At 42.6% G+C, this 12,189-nt stretch overlaps 1 protein-coding gene and 1 non-coding gene across 2 annotated transcripts in view; one reads left to right on the top strand and one right to left on the bottom strand.

Annotated features, from left to right (window-relative positions):
- The window catches only part of Zyg11a (zyg-11 family member A, cell cycle regulator), a 34,490-nt gene that overhangs the window by 4,198 nt on the left and 18,103 nt on the right, over positions 1-12,189 (top strand). The window contains exons 2-5 of the mRNA XM_026782054.1: positions 1,229-1,394; positions 6,267-7,018; positions 9,974-10,114; positions 11,657-11,833. Coding sequence (XP_026637855.1) covers positions 1,229-1,394; positions 6,267-7,018; positions 9,974-10,114; positions 11,657-11,833 — 1,236 coding nt within the window. The remainder of the gene's footprint in view (positions 1-1,228; positions 1,395-6,266; positions 7,019-9,973; positions 10,115-11,656; positions 11,834-12,189) is intronic.
- On the bottom strand, positions 11,012-11,074 carry LOC113456723. Its single transcript, XR_003377473.1, has one exon. It is a non-coding gene; the product is annotated as a small nucleolar RNA Z39 (small nucleolar RNA).

The following is a 12,189-nucleotide window of genomic DNA, read 5'->3' as shown; positions in this document are numbered from 1 at the left end:
CCCTTAGGAGACAAAGATTGCCATGAGTAAGTTTTATTTTTTTTTTAAATTTCATTTATTTGTTTGTTTGTTTGTTTTTTGAGACAAGGTTTCTCTGTGTAACAGCCCTTGGCTGTCCTGGAACTGGCTTTGTAGACCAGGCTGGCTTTGAACTCTCTGAGGTCCTCCACTTCTGCCTCCCCAGTGCTGGGATTAAAGGCATGAGCCACAACCACCGACCCACCTCTTCTTGAGTTTTTGTTTGTTTGTGGGTGCTGGGAATTGAACCCGAGTCCTGGAAGAACAGTCAGCACTCTTAACCAGTGAGCCAGCTCTTCAGCCCCTTTATGAGTTTTTAAATCAATTTATTTGGGGGGAGTACGTGCAAAGGTGGGGGCACAGAGGTCAGAGGACATCCTGGTGATCAAACTCAGGTTCTCAGTCCTGTGAGCAAGGGTCTATACCAGCTGAGCCATCTCACCTCCCCTTTTCTGACTGCTTAATTTAAGCAATCAGAGTTCTAAAACTGAACTTTCAAAACTGCCTTAGCATTATCTCATAGGTTCTGGTAAGCTGTGCTTCCATTTGCATTTGATTCCAGAAGTAATAATAACTTACTATTATTATTTTTGAGGCTGGCTCTTGCTATGTATACCTGGTTGGTCTTGAACTCACTGTGAAGATCAGACTGGCCCTGACCTCATAGATATACCTGCCTTTGCCTCCCAAGTGGTAGGATTAAAGATGTGCAGTATCATACCTGGTTGTTGTGTTGTTTAATTTAATATGTCCTGTTTGTGGTATACGGAAAGCAAAGAACTACTTGTGGAAGTTGGTTTTTCTCAAGGATCAAATTCAGATCACCAGGCTTGGCAGCAAGCACCTTACCTGCTGAGCCATCTTGCTGGCAATGACCCCCTTTATGTTGAATGTTTGCAGATCATTTCTTTCTCTCTTTCTCTCTCTCTTTCTTTCTTCCTTCCTTCCTTCCTTCCTTCCTTCCTTCCTTCCTTTCTTTCTTTCTTTCTTTCTTTCTTTTTGTTTTTTTTTTTTCGAGACAGATTTCTCTGTAGCTTTGGAGCCTGCCCTGTCCTGGAACTCACTCTGTAGAGCAGGCTGGCCTCGAACTCACAGAGATCCACCTGCCTCTGCCTCCTGGGTGCTGGGATTAAAGGCTTGTGCCGCCACCACTACCCAGCTGCAGATCATTTCTAACAATTTTTTTTTTCTTTTTTGTCTTCTTGTTTAGGAGGAAGCATCACCCTACTCTTTGGTCAGCATCTGCCTGGATGTCTTGGTTGCTACATTAGAGCAATGGTGTTCTACAAAACCTGATGGAACATTGTGCCTCCCAGAGCATTGGCATCTCCCTCGAGAAATATCTGATCAGTTCCTTGAGAGGATGACTTGGCGAGGTACTAAACATTCTCTTTAGTTTGGTCTTAAAGTGCTTTACCTTTTGTGTGTGTGTCTCACTGAGTTTAATTAGGGTAGTTTACAGAACCGTTGACAAGGGGTTATTTACAGGAGCACAGACCCCCCCTCACCAGTGGCTACACTATTGAAGACAACCCCATATCCTTATCCCCACCCTCACCATGTGCACAACAACCATTAATTACATTTATATCCTCATGGAGATGGGTGCAGTAGAGAACACCCATTTAGGGCTCAGCTTTCAACAGGCTCGTGTGTGCTGTGTGTATATGGGTGCCCGTGTGTACACATGCAGAGGCTAAGAGGACATCAGGTGATCTGCTCTATCATTTTCTTACTTAACTCTATGAGACATACATAGTCTCTTACTAAGCCTGGAGCTAGGCTGACAGTCAGCAAGTCTAGCCACTCCTCCTGTCTCCACACCCACACAGCTCTGGGTGTTGGTGGGCCTCTCACTTGAGTGCTGGGGATTTGAACTCCTACTTTCATGTTTGCACAGCAAGTACTCATACCCCCTAAGCTATCTCCTGAGCTCTGACAGCTAGTCATTCTTAGCAGCCAAGCAATAATAAGCCTCTTCAACCAAAGCTGACAGCAGTGCTGATCTGTGATGTAAAAGTATTTAGAAGGTAGTGTCACAGGTATGTTATGTCCAGTCAACAAAACGACAGCAGTACCTTCCCTGCGAAGGCTTCTGCCTCCCTGGCTGCAGGCTTTTGACCAAGTTTACAGTACCAGAGATAAATTCCCTCTTGTGGCATGGACCTCAAATCCAACTGAAGAGCAGCTGCTTTTTCCTATGACAGACTTGCCAGTATTGCCCCAGTGGCTGAGTCTTGCATGGCCCCTCGGTAGTTAGTATAAACAGTCCACAGCTGAGTAAAACTTGACAGTTTTCCCCTAACAGCATCTTTTGGTATAAGGCCTGGCCAGCAAGGGAGGAAGCGTTTAACTCAGTTCCAGCTTCACTGCTTGATTCCTCATACAGTCAAAGTATATGGTGTCTTTAGTACAGTATTTGTTACCTCTAATTCTAGAGAGCATCTAAGAACAGTGACAATAGCCTGTATTATTTGGGGGAATCTAAGGAACCTCAGTGCTTAATAATTTGAAAAATACCTTTATAGTTTTTACTTTGATTATCTCAATCTTTACAGGATAATCTAATTTTGTAAGCTATTCTTACTGCTAGCCTAATAGGTAAAGAAAATGAAGCCATTGTCATTGATCTGTTTCTGGCTTCCAACATTCTTATCTTCACATCCATTATTCTATGAACTATGGGTGTGAGCTTTTAAAGTTTCTTTGGGGTTGAAGATGTAGCTCAGTGGTGGAAGACATGTCTAGTGAGTTTCAGGACACACACACACACACACACACACACACACACACACAGCCAGACTCAATGGCACATGCCCGTAAATTCAACACCTGAGAACAGGAGGCAGGAGGATCAGAATGTCAGTCCTCTTCAGCTGATAGTGAGTCTGAGGCCAGTCAGGGCTCTAGGATATTCTGACTGGGGTGAAAAAAAACAACAACAAAGGAGAGAGCAGCAAGAAGGCTTAGTTAGTGTAAGGCACTGAACACTAAGTCTGATGGCCCAAGTTCTAACCCTGGGGCCTACATGGTGGAAGGAAAGAATAAGTTCTGTGAGTTGTCTTCTGATTTCACACATGCACCATGGCATCAGTGCACCCCCTCCCCACCTGATAAATAAACTGTAAAAAATCAAAATAGCAACAAGAAATGAACAATGAGAAGGAATAAAAGGATATGTTTGATTTGCTTTCTTAGAGTAAACATTTGGTTTTACATTTATTTGTGTGTGTGTGTGTGTGTGCGCGCGCGCGCACGCGCGCGCAGCAAGCTCCTTTATCTACTGAGACATCTCGCTGGCACTTTAAAAATATTATTCTACTTGAGACAGAGTCTTACAGTGTAGCTGGCCTGGAATGTGCTATGTAGTTCAGGCTGGCCTCAAACTCATGGAGATCCTTGTGCCTCAAGGCATGTACCACCACACAAACCTATTTCTTTTAAAAAAGATTTTTTTTACATGTATGAGTATTTTTTCTACATGTACATATGTATATCACATGTATGCTTGGTGCTCAAGAAAGCCTAGTAAGGTCATTAGATCCTGGAAGTGGAGTTATAGATGTTTTAAGCTGCCATGTTGGTGCTGGGGACTGAACCTAGGTAGGCTTCAAGAGTAGCAAGAGCCATCTCTTCAGCCCTTGTTCTATTTATTTATTTATTGATTGATTGATTGATTGATTGATTGATTGAGATGAAGATCTCATCCTTTGAACTCCAGCATGCAGGCAACCCTTGCCTCAGCCTTTTGAGTAGTTGACACTACAGCCTGCATCACCCCACCTGAATGTGAGTATTTTAGAGAGTTCTGCGGGGTTGCATATGCCTCATTTCATGTGCTTAGGTCCTGGAATGTTTTGGATTTGGGAATACAGTTGAACACCCATAATCTGAAAATCTGAAATGCTCCAAAATACAGAGCATGTTTAGTATTGTTTTGACTGTTTTTCTTAGTGTGTGTTGGTATTTTGCTGTGGGTGTTGGGTTCCATGGAACTAGAGTTACAGTTATGAGCTGCCATGTGGATGCTGGGAATTGAGCTTGGGTTTTCTGAAAGAGTAGTTAGTTTCTTAACCACTGAGCCATCTCTCCAGCCCTCTTGTTGACATTCTTGACCCCACCTCATTCCAGTAGAGTTCATTCTAGTTATTTACTGTCCCAAAATTTGTTGGGTTTTTTTGTTTGTTTGTCTGTTTTTTTGGACAGGGATTCACACATCTTCCTCTAGGCTGATCTCAAAATCAAATATGTAGCTGAAGATGCTCTTGAACTCCTGATTCCTCCTTCCTCCATCTCTCAAATGTTGGGATCACAGGTATTCACTATCATACCTGGCTATTTCTTCACCTGCCACTGCCTCCTGAGTGCTGGGATTAAAGACTTGCGCCACCACCACCTGGGGCTTTTTTTTTTTTTTTTTTAAAGAAACATGTACCAATTTAACCTGACATTAAGCACTCAGAGTAATGGTAGAAGGCTATAAAGAAGACAGTTGTGCCAGGTGGTGGTGGCGCACGCCTTTAATCCCAGCACTTGGGAGGCAGAGGCAGGTGGCTCTCTGTGAGTTCAAGGCTAGCCTGGTCTACAAGAGCTAGTTCCAGGACAGGCTCCAAAGCTACAGAGAAACCCTGTCTCGAAAAACAAAACAAAAAGACAACAAAAAAAATTTTTTGCCGGTTGTGGTGGCGCACGCCGGTAGGATTTGCTGAAGGAGGCAGAGGCAGGAAGATCACGAGTTCGAGGCCAGCCTGGGCTACACATTAAAAAAAAAATTTTTTTTTGTTTAATTTGTATGTTTGTGTGTGCTCGTGCACATGAGCGGCCAAGTCATACATATGGATGTCAGTCTGCTCTCACTTTCAAACACACATGGGTCCTGGGGATCAAACTTGGGTCATCAGGCTTTGCAGCAAGCACCTTTACTCACTGAGCCTTCTCAGTGATCCCCAGCTATGTCTCTCTGAAAATATAAATATAAGCTAGGAGTGATAGCTGGGCTACAGAATGAGTCCCTGTCTAAAATACACATACAGAACCTTCCCTAAAACACATCACTCTCACCTGTTCCAGTTTTATCAGTCATATTTTCCTACTGTGAGTTTAAGTTTTTTTGTTTTTTGTTTTTTTTTGGTTTTTCGAGACAGGGTTTCTCTGTAGCTATGGAGCCTGTCCTGGAACTAGCCCTTGTTGACCAGGCTGGCCTCAAACTCACAGAGATCCTCCTGCCTCTGCCTCCCAAGTGCTGGGATTAAAAGCGTGCGCCACCACAGCCCGGCATGTACAAGTATTTTAATTATCTACTGGTGAACCCTCCAAGATTGAGTTCCTTGGGCCATAGATGTCTGATGTGCCCATTGCTTAGCATGGAATCTTTATACATGCTTTATAAATCTTTGCTAAGTGGAGTCTAGTATAAGCTGTTCGTTTTACAGATGAGGACAATAAAGTCTTCTGGGGTTGTAGCGGTGGCTCAGCAGCAAAGAGCACAGTTGCTCTTGCAGAATCCAGGTTTTGTTCCCAGTACCCATATGGCTCACAACCATCTGTAACATCAGTTCCAGGGGATTGGATGCCTTCTTCTGATCTCCGTGGGAACCAGGCACACACGTGATGCCCGTATACTCATGAGGGCAAAACACTCATACATAAATCAATCAAAATTTTTTAAAAAAAGAAAAAGGGGATAGGTAAGTGGTTTGTTAAGTCATCCTGGATTTTGATTTAGAGTGATTATAACAGAACAAGCCAGGTGTATTGGCATATGCCTTTAACCCTAGCACTGGGGAGGCAGAGGCCAGCTTGGTCTACAGAGTAAGTTCCAGGACAGCCAGAGCTACATAGTGAGACTCTGTCTTGAACCCCCACCTACCCTAAAGTGATTATAATGGGGTTACTTGCTTATTGTTTGTTCACCTATTTGGTTTTATGCTTTGTTTCTTTGAACAAGGTTGGCATAGATTAGCCTGAGCTCCGAAGTATAATCTTCCATAAATTGACCTTAGGCAAATTAAATTCTTACATTTCCTCATCTATCTGACAGTAAATACCAATAATTCCCCTGTAGTGTTAGTGCAAAATACGAACGAGGTAAGCTTAGTGAAGCGTTTAGAACAGCATCTGGCACAGAGCAGGCAGCAGTAAATTTGGTCAGAATTTTTAGTAGCGTCTGTCCTCATTCACTGGTGCATCACGGCCAGGAAAGGCATGAGATTTGGTTGTCGTTGTAAGCGTTTCTGCTTCTCTTACAGGCAAGTTGACTGACAGGACAGCAGCCATTTTCCAAGGCAAGCAAACGAATCTGAAGCGGATAAGTATCCAGAGAGCTAAACTCTCGGCAACAGCCTTCACAAGAGCTTTCTGCCATCACAAGCTTGTTCAAGTGAATGCCACCTCAGTTGACTCTGAGCTTCTAGCCCCAGACATCATCCACGCTCTCCAAAGCAGTGCCTGGATCCAGGAAAACCTTCAGTGCCTTCTGTTAGACTCAGCTAGTGTCCCTCAAGACTCAAGACTACTGGCCTTGGGTCAGTTCGTTGGCATTCGCACTTTAAGCGTGGCCAACATGTCCTTTTGGAGTGAAGATCTAGTGAGCGTTTCTCAGTTACCAAACCTGGAAAACTTGGACATCTCCAATACTCTGGTCACTAATATCTCTGCACTCCTCACCTGTAAGGACCGACTCAGATCTCTCACCATGCACTATCTGAAGTGTCTGACCATGACCAGTCCACAGATCCTTGCAGTCCTCAGACAGCTGAAATGCCTGCTTCACCTTGATATTTCTAATCACAAGCATCTCAGGTCAGACCTGGCTTTTCGTCTGTTACATCAGAAGAACATGCTGCCCAACCTAGTATCCCTGGATATTTCTGGGGGCTTTAACATCACCGATGAAGTTGTGGAATCCTTTCTACAGCAGCGGCCTGACATGCGGTTTGTGGGACTCTTGTCCACGAATGCTGGTTATGCTAATTTCTTTATCACAAAGCAAGGCTTGAAGGTTTGTTTTAACATACATTTTTGTTTTATTTGTTCAGAACATTATGTTCTTGTACATTAGAATCTATATTAGTTTGGCTTGCTTATATATAGAGTCCTTAATAGTTTTTATTTTATTTTTGTTTTTTGTTTTGAGACAGGGTTTCTCAACATGGCCTGGTTGTTCTGGAATTCACTGTGTAGACCAGGCCAGCCTTCAGCTCACAGAGATGCACCTGTCTCTGCCACCTAAGTGATGAGATTAAAGATGTGTGCCACCACTGTTGGGCTCCTCAGCTAGTGTCCTTAATTACTGAGCCATCTCTCTAGATCCCTGAAAAATAATTTTTTAAAGAACACTTAAGGAGGCAGAGGCTGGTGGATTGTGAGTTTCAAGTCAGTTTGGGCTGTGCAGTAAGACCCTGTCTCAACATAACAAAAGCACTTTCTTGTCAGTTTGAGTGCTGGGAAGATGAAGGGAATGAGGGAGGCAGGTGGATGTTTTAAGTTTCTTTTCATTTTGTAAGATCCTTATTTGTTGTATTTCTTCTGTTTAGTTTTTGTTTCCTTGTTCCTTACTACCAAGGAATGTTGAAAACTTGATCATGCCTAGTATTTTTTTTTCTTAAATCCTTGTGTTTTGGAGAACAGCTACAGGAGAGGGTGTAGTAGAAAATCTGGAGACCTATCACCTTTAAGCTAACGAAGTGGGCTGTTTAAAACACATCATCCTGTAGCCAAACAGTTCTGTACAATAAAGGAACTTCTGGAGGCATCACAATCCCTGACTTCAAACTCTACTACAGAGCTAGAGTACTGAAAACAGCCTGGTATTGGCATAAAAACAGACAGGAGGAACAATGGAATCAATTCGAAGACCTGGATATTAATCCACACACCTTCGAACACCTGATTTTTGACAAAGAAGCAAAAAATATAAAATGGAAAAAAGAAAGCATATTTAACAAATGGTGCGGGCATAACTGGATATCAACATGTAGAAGAGAGAAAATAGGTCCATATCTATCATGCACAAAACTCAAGTCCAAATGGATCAAAGACCTTAACATAAAGCCAGCCACACTGAACCTCAGAGAAGAGAAAGTGGGAAGTACACTTGAACACATTGCCACAGGAGACCACTTTCAAAATATAACCCCAGAAGCACAGACACTGAGAAAAACAATTAATAAATGGGACCTCCTAAAACTGAAAAGCAAAGGACACGGTCAACAAGACAAAACGACAGCCTACAGAATGGGAAAAGATCTTCACTATCCCCACATCAGATAGAGCTGATGTCTAAAATATACGAAGAACACAAGAAACTGGTCATCAAAAGAACAAATAATCCAATGGAAAAAAAAATGGAGTACAGACCTAAACAGAGAACTCTCAACAGAGGAATCTAAAATGACTGAAAGACATTTAAGGAAATGTTCAACATCCTTAGTCATCAGAAAAATGCAAATCAAAACAACTCTGATATTCCGTCTTACACCTGTAAGAATGGCCAAGATAGAAAACACTGATGCCAAGTTATGCTGGAGAGGATGTAGGGTAAAGGGAACACTCCGCCATTGCTGGTGGGAGTGCAAACTGATATAGCCCCTTTTGGATGTCAGTGTGGCGATTTCTCAGAAAGTCAGGAAACAACCTTTCTTAAGATCCAGTAATACCACTTTTGGATATATATCCAAAGGATCCTCAATTGTACCTCAAGGACATGTGTTCATGTTTGTCATAGCCAGAACTTGGAAACAACCTAAATGCCCCTAGACTGAAGAATGGATAAGGAAAATGTGGTACATTTACACAATGGAGTACTACACAGCAGAAAAAAAATGACATCTTGATATTTGCAGGCAAATGGATGGATCTAAAAAACATTGAGTGAGGTAACCCAGACCCAGAAAAATAAATATAATATATACTCACTCATAAGTTGTTTTAAGACATAAAACCAGCCTACAATTCACAATCCCAGAGAAACTGGAAAACAAAGAGGTCCATCAGAGAGACATACATGGATCTAATCTACATGGGAAGTAGAAAAAGACAAGGTCTCCTGAATAAATTGGGAACATGGGGCCCATGGGAGAGGGTAGAAGGGGAGGGGAGAGGAAGGGAGGAGAAAATAGAAAAATGTATAACTCAATAAAATCAATAATAAAAAACAAACATCGGGAGGCAGAGGCAGGCGGATCTCTGTGAGTTCGAGACCAGCCTGGTCTACAGAGCTAGTTCCAGGACAGGCTCCAAAGCCACAGAGAAACCCTGTCTCGAAAAACCAAAAAAAGAAAATAACAAAGAACAAACAAAAAAACAACTCATCACCCTGGGATAGCAAAGCAAGGAAGAGTTATGGCATATGAGAAATAGGGTTAGCACCAAGGATGAGGATGAGCGCTCTCCTTTTTCTGTGCCTTCTGGCTTTGACTGGATGTTTTCTCCTGTGTGAATCTTCCCATAGACCTCCATTGTGATTGTTGATTGTTGGAATTTTGCACACTTCTGTGTGGCTTGTTTGCTGTTTGCACTAGAACTGTACCCTGGGCTTCACCAAGGCAAATCTCCAAAGCACAGCCAATTAAGGGTTTATGGGTTTTGTCCTTAACCCCCAGTTCTTTATTCAGATAGGGTGCTGGTCTCAGATTTGAGAATTCTCTTGCCTCTGCCTCCCGAGTGTTGGGATTCCAGTGTTGGGATACTAACTGGACTGTAGTTTAGGAAGTGCCTGACTCTGACACCATCACCAGCTTGCTTTGTTATGGTACCGAGCTGCACATTCTGCTCCTAGGATAGATCTGTAAATTGGAGGTTGAGGAACACAAGATTCTCTTAGAATTAGGACTAAATGGGAACAACTTTGTAAACACCTGGGTGTTTGACTAGACAGCTACTATGGCTTTGAAGCTTTGGGCACCCAGATGCTTGTGTGAGGAGGTGAAGCTTCCCGTAACTCCGTATTTTTCAGGTTGCTGGAGGAGCCAACATGCATCAGCTCTGGGAAGCCCTGAGCCGGTATGGGAACAGGTCGTGTTTTATGAAGGAAACGCTCTGTATGCTCTTCACAGAGACGCTCTCACTGCATACCATTCTGCCTGCCATTCTAAAGGTACCTCAGGAGGTCTCATCTTACCTTACCTGGGCATTGAAAGCTGTTTACCAGCAGGCATGGTGGTGCGCACCCTTAACCCCAGCATTCTAGAGGAGGCTAAGGACAGGTCAGTGGGGGTTCCAGGTCTCAAAACAAACGGAAAAAACTGTTTATTGAGCACTGCAGGAAGATAATAGTAGCATTGTATTATCTTTTTAAAATACAAAACAGGAGTTAGGAGTTTGTAGGAATTGAATTCACTTTGCTCTAGACATTTCCTATGCATGTACTTATTTGTCTTAAAACTCTTATACCTGATCTTTTTCATTCTTTTTCTTTTGTGAGTCTCACATGTCCCAGGTTGGGCTTAAGCTTCATGTTGCTGAGGATGATCTTGAATCACTGAACCTCCCACATCTACCTCCCAGGTGCTAGAATTATAGGCATGTGCCATGATGTCCAGTGTATGTAGTGCGGGTGACTGAGTACACCTCATGTGGTAGGAGGTGCTGTAGCACTACACTACAGTCCCAGCTCCAGCCTGGATTTTCTGATTCTCTTCTGACCAAGTGCTAGGACTGCAGAAGAGTCCCAGGTTTTCAGGCATGTTTACACGCCTGGCTTATGCCATCCTGGGCTTTGAACCCAGTACTTTGTTTATGCTAGACAAGTGTTCTATTAACAGAGCTAGATTTCTTGTCCTAAAGTCAGATTTTCTGAAAGAAAGCAAGAACAGAACAAAATGAAATGAACTGTTACCTTGAATAGTGATACATACTTGTGAATCCAGTACTCAGGGTGCAAAGATTTGAGGATCAGAAGTTCAAGGTTATCTTTGGCAAGGCCAGCTTGGGATACATTATAGCTGAACTTTGGCTTAGGAAATGATAAGCTCAGTTTTATTTTTATTTTTTACACCTCAGAAAGCATTCACACTATCTTGAGTTTATCCATACTGACTTGCTTCATCACATTTAAAACTCATTTTTAAAATTTAATTTTACATACATACATACAGGCAAAACACTCATAAAGTAAATCTAAAAAAGAGAATTTAACTGGGCAATAGTGGCGTATGCTTTTAATCCCGGCACTCAGGAAATATCCCCCAAACGGTATAATCTTTCTGATGTTTGTGTCTTTTATAGTGCTTGTCACAGTACCTTGGATGATGGCTTGGGAAATGATCATACAATTCGTGGCACACATGAAGAGATTCAGATCCAGAGCTACCTAGCTAGTCAATGGCTTCATTTGGATTTGAAGCAATTGCAGCAGTTCCTCAATGTCCTACAGAATAAATGCTAAGAATAGGAAGTCTGTTATTAACCCAATAAGCGGACAATTGTACCAAAATAGACTGAAGACAATGTTGGGGGTGGGTTACTCTGTGTAGCTTTGCTTGTCCTGGAACTCTCGCTCTTTAGACCAGGCTGGCCTCAAATGCAGAGATCTACTGCCTCTGCCTTCCGAGTGCTGGGATTAAGGCATGTGCTACCACTGCCCGGCCACCAGAATTTTTAATGGTGTCTTGTCCCTCTAAAACAAATTTATCTTCAGCTTGTTGCTATAGGAATGAGGAATCATCCACAGGATCTGCCAGTGCAGTTCACAGGTAGTGCTTGTATCCTCAACCTGATTCGGGAGAACCTGGCTAAGGGAATGCCCGTTCGTCTGTTGTCAGAGGTCACCTGTCTACTCTTCGAAGCAACGAAGAATTTTCCGTTCTACAAACAGGTAATTTGAATTAAATTGCTGACTAATTAGCCTTTGAGCAGATGCAGGGAAAATACATATTACTGAGGTGCAGTTTTCTGTTCTTTTATAGATAAAATAGTACTCAACGTTATAGAGAAAAGTAGGAAATATCGATATGCAATGAAGCATTTACTCAGAAAGCTGGGTGTGGTGGTATATACCTTTAATCCCAGTGCTCAGAGGCAGAGGTATTGTACTCAGATCTCTGAGTTTGAGGCCAACCTGAGCGATTTCCAGGCCTGCCATGGCTACACAGAGAAACCCTGTCTCCAAATAAATATAAATAAAAAACCATTTACTAAGAAACATCCATTTGCTAGGTGGTGGTGGTGGTG

The sequence above is a fragment of the Microtus ochrogaster genome, chromosome 10 (assembly GCF_000317375.1).
Source record: "Microtus ochrogaster isolate Prairie Vole_2 chromosome 10, MicOch1.0, whole genome shotgun sequence".
Classification (NCBI taxonomy): domain Eukaryota; kingdom Metazoa; phylum Chordata; class Mammalia; order Rodentia; family Cricetidae; genus Microtus; species Microtus ochrogaster.
Note: the sequence above shows the minus strand (reverse complement) of the source record. Positions and strands in the feature narration are given on the sequence as shown.